The 18604-nt window shown below is 41.9% G+C and overlaps 1 protein-coding gene across 2 annotated transcripts in view; it reads right to left on the bottom strand.

Annotated features, from left to right (window-relative positions):
• Positions 1-18604, bottom strand: part of NFKB2 (nuclear factor kappa B subunit 2) — a 51787-nt gene that overhangs the window by 8855 nt on the left and 24328 nt on the right. For both annotated transcript variants that reach the window (XM_075258173.1, XM_075258174.1), the window contains exons 8-19: positions 17958-18062; positions 17288-17373; positions 15969-16107; positions 15187-15303; positions 13563-13787; positions 13322-13463; positions 13118-13232; positions 11968-12175; positions 11580-11749; positions 10171-10273; positions 9396-9637; positions 6536-6602 (exon numbers count right to left, since the gene is read on the bottom strand). In XM_075258173.1, coding sequence (XP_075114274.1) covers positions 6536-6602; positions 9396-9637; positions 10171-10273; positions 11580-11749; positions 11968-12175; positions 13118-13232; positions 13322-13463; positions 13563-13787; positions 15187-15303; positions 15969-16107; positions 17288-17373; positions 17958-18062 — 1719 coding nt within the window. The remainder of the gene's footprint in view (positions 1-6535; positions 6603-9395; positions 9638-10170; positions 10274-11579; positions 11750-11967; positions 12176-13117; positions 13233-13321; positions 13464-13562; positions 13788-15186; positions 15304-15968; positions 16108-17287; positions 17374-17957; positions 18063-18604) is intronic.

Below are 18604 nucleotides of genomic sequence, written 5' to 3'. Positions count from 1 at the left end.
TTCTCTGTTCTGATGGTGGAAATGGCTGACCTTGTTTTGTAAGGATGAAAGAAAAGTTTGCTGTTTTCAGATCTGTTGACTGGTGAGTGCCCTATTTTTCTTTTCTATTTTTTTCATGTGAAGAATAAAAAGGTTGTGGATGTAGGCAAGTTTATTACATATGGAGTGGGTATTTCATAGTGTAGCAGGGAGGGCAGGGGTAGGAGTGAGTGTTATTGGTGAAAGATTTTGGGGGTTCTGTGTGCTAATGGCAGGGATTTGTTGGGGAGGTTCAGGGTTAGGAGATCTGTCACCAGAAGTAAGGAGGAGTAGTGATAGTGACAGTAGGTGTAGGTGGGAGAGGTTGTGGGGGGGGGGGGGGGGGTTGTATGTGCGTGGAGTTGAAAGGCTGTAGGTTTGTGAGGAGCTGTGCAGAGAAAGTTATATGGTGGAGATAGGAGATCTTTACAGACAAGGCTGGTTTGGGATGGAAAAGTGGTTGTTACAATGTTTTGGTGAATGGCAGAGATTGAAGCAAAAAGCTGTTCATGTACATAAGTGAGCAGCATTCTGTCTACGTTACCTTCCGTTCCCTTCTGGTTCAATTCTGGTGTAATTCTTCATGCTACACTTAGATTTCACACTTGGATTGCACACTGGATGGCACAAATGACCTCGGTCAAATGACCGGAGCCCTTACTTTTAAACTAACCACGGTTTGTAAGATGTCAATCAGGTGTGAATGGGGGTGTGTATATAAGCAGTTACATTCAGCCCACACACACACACACACACAAGGAAAAGAGACAAGGGGGAGCACAGCACGCTGTCCAGACAGGTAGCACTACAGATATCATGGCTACTAAGTGCTTAGACACATACTAGCACACTGATTAATTGATAATAATAGCAAGTAGGAATACAGTTACACTTGACACAGGAGTGAGGCTGCAATGATATGTTCATGTGATAAACACATAGCTACTGAAAGCTCTTCTTTAGCCTTTAGGATCCCTGTATGTGGAGCACATTTTGCATTCAAGATAGTGAAACACACAATGTGACTCTTTAAAGGAGCTGCTAAGCTTAGCATAGCAAACATAACAGTGCCTACACTTTATTTCCACTACATAAGCAGGTCCCCCAGAAACTCCATGATTGCCTTTCAAGAGTATTGCATGGTGCTGGGAGACTGTGTCTGACTGTGCTGCCATATACCCAAACACACCTCACCCTACTTCAACTGCATATTCATAATGCAGTATAAGACTTGTAGCATCAGCACAGGAGGTTGAGGAATGAGACTTCTGCAAAGAGTTTCTATGGAGGAAGCTCTGTTATGTTCTGAGACTACTTTGCTGCATCTGGCTCAGGGTGTCTTGAATCTGTCAAGGGTGCAATGAAATCTCAAGACTACAAAGAAATTCTAGAGAGAAATGTGCTGCCCAGTATCAAAAAGCTTCATCACAGTCACAAGTCATGGGTCTTGCAACAGGATAATAAGCAAAAACAGACAGCTAAAAACACCCAAGAACACATAAGAGGAAAACATTGGACTATTCTGAAGAGGCCTTCTAGGAGCCCACACCTAAATCCAATTGACCATCTTTGGAAGGAGCTAAAACATGTCATCTGGAAAAAGCAGCCTTCAAACCCAAGACAACATGAACAATTTACTCATGAGAAGAAACCAATATACCTGCTGAGAGGGGCACAAGTCTAATTCAAAGAATCATTTCATTGCCTCAAAGGGGTTGTGCAACAAAATCTGAAGTTATGAGAACCATCATTTCTGTCCAGGCCTGTGTCATGAGTTTGATTTGTTCACAATTCTGTTGAAGTTAAAAGCAATGTCTAATATCTGACTCTCATTTGTTCTTTTTCATTGCTTTTTTTTCTTTTGTCATTAAATTAAGACTACCCAACTTTGTCCATATGTGTATATTAGTAATAAAGATTATCCAGCACAGGGAATGCCCTGGTAAGCTTGATTTCTGCCCACAGAACACCTTTAAGGGATTTAAGTTCGGCATACAAGCTCCACATCATGTGGCCAAGACGTATTCAAATCTTAGTCTGCACATTTTCGGCACACAAAACCACAGTGAAGTGGACAGGAGACTTTATACTAAATAATAGTAGCCCACACTGCCCCCAGCTCTCTAGTATGTGGCTGCAGGTACTCAGTCACCTGTACCTACTTAATGCACATGACTCTGTACACATATACTTTACTATAGTATGGAGCAAACCTGGCATCTTATCAAACAGAAAATAGTTTATGACAAATACTAACAGCAAACACCATGCAAACTCTTCAGCTCCATCAAAGTCTCCACTTGTTAATGGCTTCTTTTACAATTTCCAATCACAGACTGAGTATGTGTCCTGTCTAGCAAATTGTTAGAAGCTTTGCAGATAATAGTTGGACAAGAGGACAGATTTTCCGTCTGGGGATGAAAACACTGTAGTACAACATGGCATATCTAATGTGCATGTGTCAAAACATTGGTCACCTTGTAAAAAAAGGGGCAGAGATTTTGGTGTGTCAAGATCCTGTGTTTTGTGGGTTTACATACAGTACACAAACTATGCTAAACAAATGCAATACTAACAGTGATTGACCGGTATGGTGGGATTGGGAGCCCTGATATATGTCAGTTTGGGTGACATAGAAATGGTCATGAAAAGCATGAGATTGTAAGAGTTGGCTGAGCATGTAGATCAGGGGGGCTCAAACTCGCAGCCCACACATAGCTCCCTGCATGTCCCACAATGTCTCTTTAGTGTTTTACTTACCAAACTTTCCTCCAATCACCCCCCCACTCTTAAAACAGTGATACAAGCAATGGGTGATCAGTGGAAAACTTGCACTACTGTAACTGAAGGACCTGCATGTGACATTACCTGACTAGGGAGGTGTATCTTAGTGTGATTGATAGCCAGAAGATGAAGGGATGTGCCATCTAAAGGTACTGCAAGGGGAGTGGAACATGAGATGCAGGATGGAGAGTGTGTGTGTCTGTCTGTCTAAGTCTGTGCAAGTCTGTGTGTCTCTCAGTAACCTAGGGCCACAGATGCAAGGGGAACATGAAAATGGGGACAGATGGAGACGGGAGATAAAACGGGCCAGATGAAGGGGGGCACTTAAACTAAGAACAACTGGAGGGGAAATTAAACCATGAAGGTAGCTGGAGGTCCACAGTTTATTGTCACCAACCAGCTACCCCTACAGTTTCATATCTGCTTATAGCTGCCCAAGTTTAATGTCCCCCTCTAGGAGGAGTACAGAGTAGTGATGTTTGGATTTTGCAGTACTTGGGTTACTTTGGTTAGGGCAAGTTCCATACAGTAATGGGGTATGAAGTCTGGATGTAGTCTGAAAGAGTAAGTTGGAGGTATGGAGTTCAAAGTGAATGTGTTTAAGCAATTTTGACACATGGCAGCAGTGAGCTGGGGTGATTGATAGTAAAGTCTTCTTCTGAGAGAAGCAGTGTTGAAGGGGGCACTGGAGGCTGGAAACTGAAGTTAATGGTAGTGAATGGCAGTGTGTGCTGGATTGGGAAGATACAAGTGTGGTAAAGTTGCATTGTTTTCTAGAGGTGAATGTGTTTTGGAAGGTAAAAGCCACCTCTGTGTACCTGAAGAAGTTCTCCTGGCGGTGCTTTTTGTTTCAGAAGTGTTGTGTTTTGGAACATGTGAAGCATGTTATTTTTTTGGTTGGTTTGTATGGCAGGGTTGTTTGTTGATGGATTTGGCTCTGATGTTTGCTTGTGAAGGAGGCCACAGAGACTATGGCTAAAGTAATGGTGGTATTGTAGAAGGCAGCAGTGGTGGCATCTGTGTCCTAGATTTAGGATATGTTTGTGAATATCTTGGTTTTGGGGGTCTGTAGAGGGGAGAGGACAAACAATGTTATAGTAGTTTATGCTTTGAGAGTTGGAAAGGCTGTATATGAAGCAGAGGTGGCTGAAGTAGGGGTCCAGAGTGAGTGGTAGAGGGGGATTGTTGAGAGATATGAAAGTAGGAGGACAGAAGTCTGGAAGTGGAGGGCTGGTTTTTGTTGTTGGGGATATTGAATTGACATATGATAGTGTTGTTGTAGATAGGAAGTGTGTGAGGCAGGTGGTGAAATGGTTGATGAAGCTCTTGGTAATGTCTGGACAAGGACGGGAGCAGGTGCATTTGTAGAATGTTTCAAAACAACAGTTGTCAGGAGGATGGTGAGACCTTTATCTTGTTTGCTATTCTTTTTGGCTTTTTGGTTTGTTGTTGCAAGGCATGTAGCTTTAATCCTGAGGAGGTTTGGGAGCGAGTGTTCAAAATGTTTCTTTAGCTTGTTAGTAGTTATTGTTTAGGCTGGCTTCTTTGGAGTTTCTTTTAGCAATATTGGGTTTCCTAGTATAGTGCTTGTTTTTTTCTACATGAAGTTAAGTATTGTGGCTGTTCCCCTTCTGTCCTAATTCTTTGTGTCACACTTTCAACATCACACAGACCAAGGCCAGAACTGCCCTTGTCTCGCTTACATTTAGACTTACTTCCTGCCCTAATCACAGCACAATGTTGAACAGTTGTCAATGGGTTGGAGGCAAAACATGGAAAAACAATCAGAAACATGGAAGGATCTGATCTGAAAAGCAAACAATACAAGACGCCACATACACACAAATTGGCCACATTTCAAACAAACAGCCTGCAAGTTAAGTGTTTCAGCTACATGGCATCTTAGCCAACAAAAAACTGCCTCCATTTGGACACCAAATATTTCATGGTCAGTCTCCTTTTTGAAACCTCAAATACTCCATATTTAAGAAGGTCTCTAACGCATTCATAAATATGTCTAATAAATACTACACATAGGATTCATAGTTTCACTGCAAAGATACATAGACAATATTGAAAAATTTACCCAAATGCCTTCGAAAACTTAATCAAAATACAATAAAATTACATTAGACCAACAAAGATGGCAAGAAAAGGAAGCAGGTGTCTCAGAGCTCCTGACAGGGAGGAACCACACCCAGCTTTAAACTGTGGCACGAAATAACCAAACTAAGACAAATACATGATAAACACTTACACCTTGTGTATCTCGAGACAGACTGCTTTATCACCAGCCACTGTGATAGATATGGCACATTTTGAGACTACCTAACTTCACACTATATTATTAAATGTACAAATGTACATTAAGACAGACAGATAGATAGATGGATAGACAGACAAACAGATAACCAGAGAAGTGTTCATTTCAAAACCTAATTCATGTGCTTCTTTTTTTCCAGACACAGAATTTAAACCAAATAAATTTGAGGCTGACCCTTTGTTATCTACCAAACACTGTTTAGCAGTAAGACCTGCCATAGACTTACATTCACAGAAACACTCTACTTAATTTTTCCTCATATAATGTTCACTTTAGACAGATTTTTACAAGTTGGGAGAATAAGCATCTTCACACACAGGCGGTTGATTGGTTGGTTGGTTACTATTTTTATTACCGTATATACTCGAGTCTAAGCCGACCTCAATATAAGCCCAGACACCGAATTTTACCACAAAAAACACTGAGAAAACTTATTGACTCAAGTATAAGCCAAGGGGGAAATCCACCATTGCAGATAAAAAGTCTGGTCATGTGCATTGCAGCTTAATCACTCCATGGGGATCATAGTAATAGCAGTTAACCCCATCATGCCCCTCACATTAACCCCATGTGTGCCTCACATAAGAGTTACTGATATGTGGGACATATGGAGGTAATAATTAGGTATCTTCATTATTAAGTTCCTTCATTAGTACCCTCATGTCTCACAAATTAGTAACCCCTATATGGGGCACACAGGGGTTAATATGAGGGGTATGAGGGTGTTAACTGTTATTAATGTGAGACACAAGGAGTTACTGAAACTAAATTAATAACCCCAAATGCCTGACATTAACAGGCAGAGTAACTAAAGGAAGGGACCTGTGTGTGTCACTTTACAGTAGCTTCATCTCCTCCATACAACAGACATCTTCCAGAAGACACAATGAATCCTGCCCACTCATGTGCAGGGTAGATGCAAAATCCTAGGGGACTAAAGGACCTCTTATCACGTCATGACCATGTTATTAGACTCAACCTTATCTGCAGATGGTACATACCATTGGCTACAGGACCTTTGAAAACATCACACTCATGTGACCTCATGACAAGCCAATCACAGAGCAGTAGCCCAAAAGGACCTCCCTCTTCCAGGTCCTTCCAGTTTTCGGTGCTCCGTGGACCCTGACTCATGTAGAAGCCAAGAAGACCTTTTTCAGCAGGAAAAAGTCGGCATATTCTCTAGTATATACAGTATTTAAACCTTTGGTTTATTATAATAACCATACCCCCTAGACAGAGCCTGCAACCCCAGGAGCTCCAATCACTCATGCACTATAAGCTGACAACACTTGTATTACAGGTTGTATAGAGCAGCCACTATACTGTTACTGTAGATGTCAGGAATGGGTTAAAGTAATGGACAATATATTGAAACAAGATAAACCGCAGCACATGTGCTAGACTAACCTGGCTCGTGTTTGGCTGGATTTCTTGCAATTCCTCCAGATGAATGTTTAGACAAGATATCTCTCACCTGAAACACAAAGGTATACAGAGAAACAATCAGAAATATTGGCCTACATTTGCAGCATTGCCCATTTGATTATTACGGTTTGTTTATATCAAAACTTAGTAAGAACTAGAATAATTACAAGACACAATACAGACTGGTTGTTTAGGAAGTGTGTCATTTTGGAGTTTACTCTACAGAGAGGAGCCATCACCCATCCCAAGATGTCCATTTTCAAAAAATACTTGTCCCATGAACAAATCATTCCAGAATATTTTTATCCCCTTCCACAAGACATAACATAGATTGACAAGTGAGTGTTATCACCCCCATACCAAATGCCACGAGTAAGAGAGGGTTACTCCCAAGACATGTAGGCTGCTTTTCTTTTTGTTTTTTTGGGGACACATGATGTGTTTTGAATTCTTTATTAAAAGTTATGTCCTAATCTATAATAAGATTCTCATCTTCATTTGGTGCTGGTACCAGTGTTTTCGTCAGAATAAGACCAGAGCTTCATTTTACTACATGGTAATCCCTAATACACATTACTCTACATCTCACCTACATGCTAACAACCATTACACTACAAACTCTGCAGTAGTACACGTGTTACTCTTTACTGCAGCTCTTCAATGAAAAAAAGCCCCATTGCAGAGAAAGGGAATAGCAAGAAGCCAACAGGTGCGTACCTATCTGTGACTACCATGTTCAGCATTGAGCAGACTCTGCATGCCAGGATTTCAAGGGCACAATTTGTTCTAAGCACATAAAGCAAATTCACACAAGGCTCATCACCCAAATACAAACTAGTCACTGAATGGAGGGATGGAAATAGAACTTTAAACTTCAATATCTCAAAACATATCTGCACTAGGTTAATGCCCCAAACAAAAACATAGGAGAAAAAAAATCCAGTGGTGACATTAGCAGTCTCAGGCACTCTAGGTGTGTTAGCTAACCACACCCGTAGCCTCCAGTCACTTACACAATGTATGATAGAAATCGGCTCAAAATGGTCTCACAAACCCGCTACTGTAAGTAGATAAATAAAAGGAGGAGTGGATAGTTGGGAATTAACAGGACTGCGAGTATCAAGGCTAATGAAATGCTCCAATACTCTAATATGATAGGAGGGCTATCACACCACAACTCTGCCGAATCCCTGCAATACTTGACACCTGAGTATTACACCCAATAACTATGTATAGCAGCACAGGTCAGGATATCATATCATATATAGCATATCATATATAGCATATAGTGCTACCCTATACTATAGTCCCAACTCAAACCCCTCCCTTTACTTATCAACTTACAGTAGGGGAGTTTGAATACAATTCTGAGCAGATTTCTATCATACACTGTAATGTTGTGTTCACACATCAGTATGCCATCCGTCAGTTTGAATTCAGTTTGACACTTCAAAACGGACTGATGCACATACTGATTGTATACTGACACCTTTTTATGCTGATAGCAAACGCTGTCCGTCGCCTAGAGGACAGATAAGGGGATTAAAAGTAGCAATTGTAAACAAAGTAAAGATAAGGAGATATAATAAATGTCCCTGTGTCCTCCTTATCTCTACTTTGTTTACAATTTCGACTTTTAATCCCCTTATCTGTCCTCTAGGGGATGGAGAACGTTTGCTATCAGCATAAAAAGGTGTCAGTATACAATCAGTATTTGTATCAGTCCGTTTTGAAGTGTCAAACTGAATTCAAACGGACGGATGGCATACTGATGTGTGAACATACCCTAAGTGACTGGAGGCTATGGGTGTGGTTAGCTAAAACACCTAGAGAGTCTAAGCCTGCTAATGTCACCACAGGATTTCATATCTTATCTTATATATTTTTGGGTTGTTTGTGACATTAACATAGTGCTGAAACTTTTTTCACCTATTTAAATAAAAAGTTCAATTTTCTTCACTCCTTTCAGTGACAACCAAGCACATAAAGCAGACTCAGCTGTACTATTCCATTTACATGGTCACAACACTTCCTTCTGAGCCCTTCCATTCAAATAGCAGATTGCATAAAGCAGACTTGCATCATGTAACTAACAGGTTGGGGGACACAATCCAAACTCTTTCACAATACATGACACTAAATAATGACACAAATAGTTGACACAGACAGAAGATGAAGCCCACCTGTGAGTCACATGCTCAAATATATTTAGGACTAAAAGTATGATATAGCATGCAGTGGTTGGTTAGAGTTTTCTGATACACTGTTAGAGAGGCTCTTCAGGGTGTATGTAAACTTTGACATCCTCTGGAAAGCACTTTTAGGCACCACAGAAATGGGTTCAGGTCTTGTCCTAACCTCACATTACCCCATCTCCATGTTCACTACTACTTACCTGCAGATACGAGGGCTGACTTCATTATTAAAATAATCTACTCGGCCAACCCCATAGCGCAGGTAAAGAGGTACCGGTGAACACTGGAGAGAAGATGGAGCATCTCAGAAGCCGGGTGCCTATAATCCTTGCAGGAAGATAATATTCACAGACTCTGGAGAAGCCCTTTAACAGACCTAGATGATTTTAGTAGGATTACCTACAAAACTGTGCACATGTTTTACAGTCTATATAAAGTGGGCTGCAAGTGGGTATGGTTTTGGAAACCTGCAAGATGGGACCCAGTCCTCAACATATTCATTATATTCTTATCAAACAGATATTTGAGCCAAAGTGCAGATTTGATAGAAAAAGAGGTGTGATGAGGCAAATGCGCTGGGTGGTCCAGACCAGAATTATTACAGCTAACCAATCATTTCACTGTTCCTGACATTCAGAGACTCTTACCTTCTGACTTTGGGTTAAGTCTAACGGTGTGTGGCCGGAATACCGCCTCTTAACACCACAGGATATTCTTCTGTTATCTTGATCTGTGTCTATGGTCTCTTCCTCTTCAGAACTGTTGTCCCCCTGCTGGTCAGAATCTATATCCATCTGCACATCTGAATCGTTGTCTGTATCGTCGCTGTCGCTGTACACCGCTGTCGCCGAACGCACAGGTTCATCGTTTTCCAACAGTGCATTTGCACCTGACAACCAGAAACAAGAACTTACTCAAACACCACATAGAGCAGAAGGCAAACCGTCATCAACGAACTTCCAGATGGGAAACATTACACAAATAAAGCTTAACCGGCTCAATGGTTTTTGGTTTGGTTGGGTTGGGTTTTTTTTCACATTTCTGGCAAATGCAATGGCTCTTCTGTTCATGGAGTCTCCCTATAAGTGACCTCCTGTGACATCACAGACATCTTTTGGGTAACCTGCCCCTGGCTAAATTGCTGGGACATGACAAATAACTAGGAGTTGGGTAAACTGCTAAATCACAAATGGGTTTAACTTGGGGAACTGCTGAGACTTCACATAAGTAAACTGCTGAGACAACTTAACTTTTATCATATCAACAGTAGCAGAATAAAAAGGATTTGTATCAGCTAAGCCCAGAGGTGGACATATGGTATGGACCGTAACAAAGTTCACTGAAGATCAAGCAGCCCGTATACTGTTATAGCGCAGGTTCTGTCTCATTGCCTTCATCCGCTACTAAATACAATGTCATTACCTGCATTGATAAGCATCCTTGTAAGGACTGGAGACCCAAGACTGGCAGCCAGATGTAAAGGAGTATTTCCTCCAAATGTTTGAGCATTGACATCTGCCCCCAGCTGAAAGAACATACATAAAGAATGAATGGAGCGCCATGTTACATGTGACTATAGGTATCAGGGCCTTGCAATACCATCATAATCAAAAGACAGCACACAAGGTGTAAGGTGTCATCTACCCCCAAAATATTAGGACAAGTTAAAAGCGGTGTTCAAATCGGATTTTCACATTAAAAACCTATCTACAGTTAGGAAATCCATGTGATCATTGGATGGTGAAGTGTCATTTAGAAATGAGAATAGACCGTGAAAAGCTCCGGGCTATTCTTCATTACCTTCCTGACACTTGGCCTATAAAACTTGTATCCACATTACAGTAAGCTATCAGGACAGGAGAGATGTGTGTGCTCACTTTATCTACCTTACACCTACAGGTGTTACATTTGCAGAGGGCTTCAGTCTCTAGATGTAAACAAGCTCGGTTTCCTTCCCAGGCAGTAATCTGAGATCTTGGAAGTCACCAGAATGGAAGAACAGAAACTCTAAACAAAGGTTACCCTTTTCTTTAAGTAGATTGCCCCTCTAGGCAGGGCTCCACATCACTAGACACAGCCAAGTACTCTTACCAATCATATTCAGATATACAGTGGAACCTTTATGAGAGTCACACTTAACACTGCATTGACAATTAGTACTGTGGGATGATGTGCAGAAAAGACAACCCCGTGTGCACACTATGTCACAGGACGTCTGATCCGGCTCATGAGGGTGTCACTGGAAAATGTCATGGTTAGAGTTCAGACAGGGCTATGCACTCGGCCATGAAAAAGTGAAGTTATCCTAGGGTAATCCATTTACATGAATCCCTCAGATTTCTGTCTCTCGAAGAATCCATGAAAAATGTCTGAGTAATAGCAAGTTACATTATTTAACACATCAGGCAATATCAATAAATCCATTTTTGGCGATGGGGCCATTTGCTGGCCACGAAAGCCCGTTGTGTGAATAAGCGCTTAGTACTAATTAGAGATGAGCGAGTAGTATTCGCTCAAATACCTCCTCTGCATAGATATTGGTGTAAAAAAGCACCAGGGAAGGTGGGAGGGGCATCACATTTTTACTGTGTTTACCACATGGTATTCGACAGATTACACCAATAACTATGCAGGGGAGGTATTCCATCAAATACTGCTCGCTCATCTCTAGTACTAATATTTAAACATTTTGGGATTCACAATATATGCTAGGCCCCCTTTTGCATCATGTTCAGAGCCTACATCCTAGGTATATGCACAAGCATGAAAACCTCAAAAAGGAAAGGGTGCAAGATAAATGTATGCCATTAATAGACAACATTCATTCTTACTTTCTTAACTAGAGAAATGGCCATATTGAGGTTGTCCATCTCCACAGCGATATGCAGGGGAGATCGTCCGCTCTTGCGTTCTGCAGCGTTCACATCGGCTCCGCTTCTCACCAGCTGCTCCAGACATTTCTCATTTTTAGCTTTTACGGCCCAGTGAACTGGGTATAAACCTGAATGCAAATATGAGGTTAATGCCAAGCGCGCCACCATACCGTATGATCAGATTTTAGGATATTTACATTCCCTATAGATACTAGTACTGCATGTGATGAGATTCATGACACATTCCAGCACGTGCTGATGTAAATATCTGATGTAAGATTTTGGTACATTTGAGAGCTTTTAATAAAGACATACATAGACAAATGACACAGATTCCACTGCTCACCGTTGTAGTCCGGCATGTTGAGGAGATTCTGGTATTTAGGATATGTATATTCCAAGAGGACTTCCAGCATTTTAACATCTCCGGTCTGAACCGCCAGGTGAAGCACTGAGTTCCCATAGCGATCAAGAATGGTGGGGTCCGCTCCGGCTCTTAGCAGAAGACAAACTGTCTGGTACTGCTTAGTGATCACCCCGAGGTGCAGAGGAGTCTGTTTAACAACAGATAGGACATATATAAAACTCCTGTATCCCGATCCCATTACATACATTATATTAAATGGAAGCTCGAGATCTGGAACACATTTAAAGGTTTTCCCAAGGTGGATTTAGCAGATGGTAAAAGAAACAGATTCTATTACAAGTTCAGACGTTTCAATCATATATAAACAAGAAAAACGTGCAATGCTCGTATATAAAATCCGAGGCAAGGTACTAAGATGCCCCCAAAGCATTTCTGCCGCATTTGTATAGGTGCTGAACAGCATTCAAATTGGTTCTCAAACCTGCATAACAGAGGCATAGATGGAAATAATCAAATCCCTTCCACAATGTACTGTGACACGGTGTATAACCAAACACTGACCACAATACTCATGTGTGAATAAGGCCTTACTATCACTTACTAACTGGCTACTTTTTACTCTAATACGCAGGGATCGCAAACCTTAAGCCCACCAGCTGCTGGACAGCTCCCATCATGCTCCATTCTCTTCCATGGGAATTCCAAGAACAGCAGAGCAGGTTTCCATGCTGGGAGTTGTAGTTATACAACAGCTGGAATGCTGAGGGTTGCTCTAATATCCACATTATATCACTAACCCCATTTTTATGAAGTGATGCAGAGATTTATGGGTGTATTAATAAACTATGCGAAATTCAAACATATTTGGCCTTAAAATATTAACATTTATTGTACATGGATATTTGGGTATAGGCTCATACTTATTCATCTATCACCCACCCATTACACCACATGAGCACGTGTTACTATATGGTGATTGGGAATATATTGTATCCCAGTCTGCATTCCAGTATATTGCACATTGCATTCATAAATCTGGTGCATTTTAATTCATCTCTAAAACCACCCCCCTCTCTTGTTCAGGAATAGGAACAGTTCAGATAAAAATATATGGAAAGACAAACAATACCTGGTGAAGGTTGTTACATAGATTGAAGATGTGTTGATTTGGCACGTCTTGAAGGACATCGACCAGCTGCTGAATGACTGTGGTCTGCCCATGTATGATGGCTAGATGAAGCGGCCTGGTAGAAGTAATAGAGTTGTTACTAACTCTTCATACAGTCAGGAGAACAGTCGAGTGGTATTTAAACAAGTGCGGTCAAACTCTTACGTGTCCCCATTCTGATCCCGTGTAGCCACTAAGGGTCTCTGTATAGCCAACAACATGCGAGGGTCTGCAGTGATCGCATAGCCCATTAAGGCTTTGGAAGTGCGTTGCGCAAGCGTCAGCATTCTTATGTCGCAGATATGAGCTGTGAAGGCAAAACAGTGAATCGATCAGTTCCTGGAATGCAAAGTAATGCTAAACATAGGCAGCAACTAATGGTAAAAGCTTAGCCGCCACGCCATACCTTGCTGTGCATCCCCCCTCTGAGAATCTCTGGACTGTGATGTGGAGCCTTCTTGTGATGGGCTGGCTGGGGGCTCTTCTTTCTTCACGTTTGGTAATGGTTGTGATTGAGGAGAAGAGTCAGATGGTGCATTGCTCACCGTGTACCCTACTCCCGGGTAGACCCCACCAGAAGGTGTGTAAAATCCAGTGTGCATTCCTCCATAGGTAAAGTTCATATTGTTTCCTAGCAAGTAACCAATTAGATAATGTTATACAGGGAGGGCTGCCAGTAATATGGATGGATACAGAGCTGTCAATCACTGCGAAAGACCGCCTACGGGACTCCGAAACCCAGGATGAATATTACATCACTTATGCACAATCTATTCCCACAAAGCTAGGTTAGTCTCATCTCCTCCTGTTCTAAATTTTCAGTGTGACAAGTTCCTGGTGACAGGCACAAGAAGCTCCCACCGTTGCCTTGTCCACCATGCACCTTCATTACACACTTCTCTGTCTCTGCCCAGCCTATATTAAGGCACTTAAACAGAAGGAAATTTGGTGTTATCTTCTTTTGAATAGGTAAAGTGAATGAAAAACTGGTCTGGAAGTGTATTGTGATAAATCTAGGTTCTGTTTGGAATGCAATGATGGTAGAGAGGTCTCGTGACATGCTGCCCTGATGGCTGGTGTAATGATCTAGGGAGCCGTCGTGTATGACAGCTGGATGCCCCTAACATTCATACGAGGGACATCAACATTTCATCCATTTGTGCAGGCCTCCTCTCATGGCAGCAACAGACTGGGACCAAAATCTTCAGGTTTGGCAAGGAGAAGCGCTCACCCAAACCTTCTGAAGAGTTTGGTCCCAGTCTGTCGATGCCTCTACGTCCCAGTGACGTGTCTTCCAGCTGCTTCCCTCTCGGTTTCTAACATCTTTTTAAATGTTGGGGTTGTTGTGTCCTACACAACCCCCTAAGGTGAGCGGCTTTCCATTTGCTTACCTTTACTCATACTTGTGCTGAATTTACTACACTAGGGTCAGCTCGGTGCCGTCTTTTTCTTCTTCTCTTGTTCCTCTCGTGGCAGGGCTTTCAAATGCCATTTTTCAGCAGGATAATGCTCACCCACACACTGCAAGGGTTTCCCAGGAACGTCACTTCCAGATTGCAACACTTTCATGGCCTGCCCAGTCGCCAGATTAATTGCCTACTGAGTATTTATGTGACAGCCGGGATGCCAGCTTCAACAACTCATCAGTATGCAAGATCTTCAGGCCCAGCTACAAGTGTAGGCAAACCTGCTGCAAAATACTAGACTGAACCTGTATCCTGGCTAGAGGTGGCCCAACAGGGTGTTATGGCCTCCCTTCAATTGCACAATGTTCCACATACACATCTCCTTTCGCCCTGATATTGTGACCACTTAACTTTATCACCATTACATCTCACACCTATAGAGTTCCATCTTATTCTAAAAACTCCTCCTTGGTGAATTTTTTGGGAGGGCAATGAGTGTAATATGTCAACAGAATAAAACAAACAGCAAAAACTGCTTCTAGGTCTGCACATGCTTACAGACAACTATAACACATGTCCGTTACTATGAAGAGACGAGGCCTAATTCACTAAAAGTACACTTACCGCCTCCATGTCCAAATCCTCCTGATCCTCCTCCTGCGCCACCCATGGGTGCTCCACCTCCATAATGATTGAGCGATGGTAAGTCTTTCCTTCGTTTCCTTTCAACTTCTTCTTTGTCTGCAAATAAACAAGACAGAGTCAACTGGAGGCTATGTTGAGGATTCCGATAGTTCTCCATTTTTACAAATCTAAAAGAATTGGCAATGAGCAATAAATATTTGGTACACTCACTTTATGGACCTCCACCCTTCCCAATTTAGCTAAGCTGGCCTCCAGTAATGATATTTCGACCACAAAGGTCACTACTGCAGTGGTCAGATGACACAGGCACATTGTCACTACACAAAAGGACCAGGAAATAACCAAAAAACCAGCCACACAGAAGGTTCAGAAGGTCAATATAGAAAGCACTTCCTGGTTCTGCAGTCATGTATCCCATAATCCCACCGAGCCAGTCATCAACTCTGCTGTCCCCAACTCTGCAACCTTACCCAGCCACATTATCTTATTCAGAGCTACAAATGAACTACCAATACTGATTCTCTTTAAGCCAGTGGTTCTTAACCAGGGTTCGATCGGACCCTAGGCCCCATGCACGGTTCATTTTGTGTACCAGTAACACAAAATATATATATACCTATGTCTTGAATTTGGAAATAAATCATATTTGATTTATCACTAAAGAAGGGTTCAATGAATGTGCATATGAAACTGGTGGGTTCGGTACCTCAAACAAGGTTAAGAACCACTGCTATTGACTATTACAAATAAAAGCACGCTACCTTGTTCCACTGGGTAGTAAGTAAACTGTTTGGAGTCACTGACATCTCCGCCACGTTTCCTCTTCAGCTGCAAGAACACGGTCACTGGACGATCAATTTTCTTATTGTGGTATGGTGGAGTCCGGAAAACAATGGCGTACTGAAGGGATAAGAGGGACTGGTCATTCTCGGGCTAAATTATGATGTTACAATGTATACAAAATTAGATTTTCTAAGTTGGTTACTCAATAAAGATCTCTCAGATTTTATGGTCCCAAGAGGCCAAATCCCTTGTGCAACATATAGATACTCTAAGGCAGGGGTGCCCAATAGGTCGATCGCGATCTACTTGGTTGATAGCAATGGACATATGGGTCAATCGCGGGATGCAGCGGATCCCCGGTGTCTGCTTGTTCACAGTGCAGGCTGAAAGTCGACTCTCAGCCTGCGCTGTGAACAAGCACTCCGGACACTTGCAGGCCACTCTTAGGGATGGAGGGGGCCGGGGTGCTGCTTGTTCACAGTGCAGGCTGAGAGTCATCTACAGACACTGGCAGGCGGGGCTGCCACAGTCCCAGCCTGCCAGTGTCCAGAGATAACTCTCAGCCTGCGCTGTGAACAGACAGACAGCGGGGATCCCTGGGCGGCCACAGAATGCCGCTGTCTCCTGCTCCACACAGCCCCGCCCACATGCCTGGCCCCGCCCACAGACATGCCTCACCCCGCCCACAGGCCTGCCCTGGCCCCACCCACAAGAAGTGGGTAGTACATCTTTCGACTTGTCATGTAAGAAAGTAGCTCACATGCAGACAAAGTGTGAGCACCCCTGCTCTAAGGCCTCTAATAGAAGAGCATAACGCCCCTGTATCATCTGGAACACAGACATTCATCCAGTCCCAAATGTGTGTATACTGACCAGAACTGACAACATAATACATCCCTGTGATGCTGTGCAACTATATCAGCAGAACCACATGTGTGTCAGAACACCCATCAGTTATACAGACACTTCTATGGCTCCATGCAGCTAGGACCACATAGGAAGCTTTACAAACCATTTTTAGTTCTATTACACTTAACAAAAATTACATTCATCCGCTATACCTACAGCAAGTAATCAGGTTATATATGTACTGTATATGTGTATATACATGTACATTATATATATATATATATATATATATAGATATATATAGATATATAGAGAGAGAGAGAGAGAGAGAGAGAGAGAGAGAGAGAGAGAGAGAGAGAGAGAGAGATATATATTATATATATTATATATATATATATATATATATATAGATATATAGATATATATAGATATATTCAGACATTCTCACCTGTTTGTGGACATCTGTAGGTGAGAAATCCCCAAAGGCTTGCCATCCATTTTCGTCATCTTCATAAAATCGCACTTCTATGTCATCTATAACAGGCAGGAGGTTATAAGAGTACATATACACAACGCACTATGCACAAAATGTCCTAATGTATGTCAAGCACCCTGCAAAAACAAATGTACTAAACATCACAATAGTCTATGCACAGCTTTTAGAGGAAATCCCCAGATTTAGCTTCATGCTGGGTTATGGTCCAGATCCATAGTAAATAATTTCTTAATATTTCTCTACAGTGGTCAGGACTCAACTTTTTTGGGATACATATACAGAGAGCAACATCACTTGCATAGACATGCATTTACAAGACATCTGGTGACTCCTGCACTGACCACTAGTGGCAGATACAGGCCATTGTTAAAGTTTTTTTTTGGTTTGTTTGTTTTTATTGCCTTTTATGGCTATGTCTATAAGATAAGTTCATGGCTGCAAGTGAAAGAGAGGACAGAGAATATGCGAGTCTCTTCATTCCCTGGTCGAGGGGATTTGGAGCTCGGTATCAGAACAACGGAGCTTAGACTGCAATAAAGATGGTTAGACGAGAACTTAGTTAGGTTTAAGGACAAGATGATCCTAAAAAGGGAGATCAACCTTCTTGGTTACAGCCACTTACCTTTTTGCACTTTATCACACAGCAGGTACACCTCATCTCCTCCTTGTACAGAACCAGAGATTTTGTCCATTCTGGAAATGCGCAGGTTTGAGGCACCGGGAGATTCTGTCAAATATCAATAACATGAGGATAATCCAGTCCAAGGGTAAAAGCAGTACCAGTTTGAAAAATGTAAATACAAATCTCTTTATTTCCAACTACAGTAACATTTTTTCGGAGTGTGATTTACAGAATAATCTGCAGTAAGGTGCTGTAACCTAAACAGCCACTAGAGGGCAGACATGTAAAAACAATATAAGGGCTAGTTCACAAGGGGACATGGAGGAGGATTTTGACAGCGGAATCCACGTCATAATCCTCCTCCATACAATGTTAGTCTATGTAGACTGCTAGCTTATTTTTTTCTGCTAGCAGAGAAAAAGAAGCGACATGACCTTTCTTCAGGCGTTTGCCGTCTGAAGAAAGCAATAGAAGTGAATGGGAGGCAAAAAACGCGTGTTTTTTGGCCAAAAAAAAACAAAAAACCGCAACGCGGTTTTTAAGCTCATTCATTTTACAGGAGGGGAAAACAGCCTTGGTTTTTTTTGGTGGGTTTGTTTTAAAGCTGGTTTAAAAAAAAAAAAAAAAAAATAGCTTGCCAAGGTCCA

Source organism: Leptodactylus fuscus, chromosome 10 (genome assembly GCF_031893055.1).
Source record: "Leptodactylus fuscus isolate aLepFus1 chromosome 10, aLepFus1.hap2, whole genome shotgun sequence".
NCBI classification, from domain to species: Eukaryota; Metazoa; Chordata; class Amphibia; order Anura; family Leptodactylidae; genus Leptodactylus; species Leptodactylus fuscus.
Note: the sequence above shows the minus strand (reverse complement) of the source record. Positions and strands in the feature narration are given on the sequence as shown.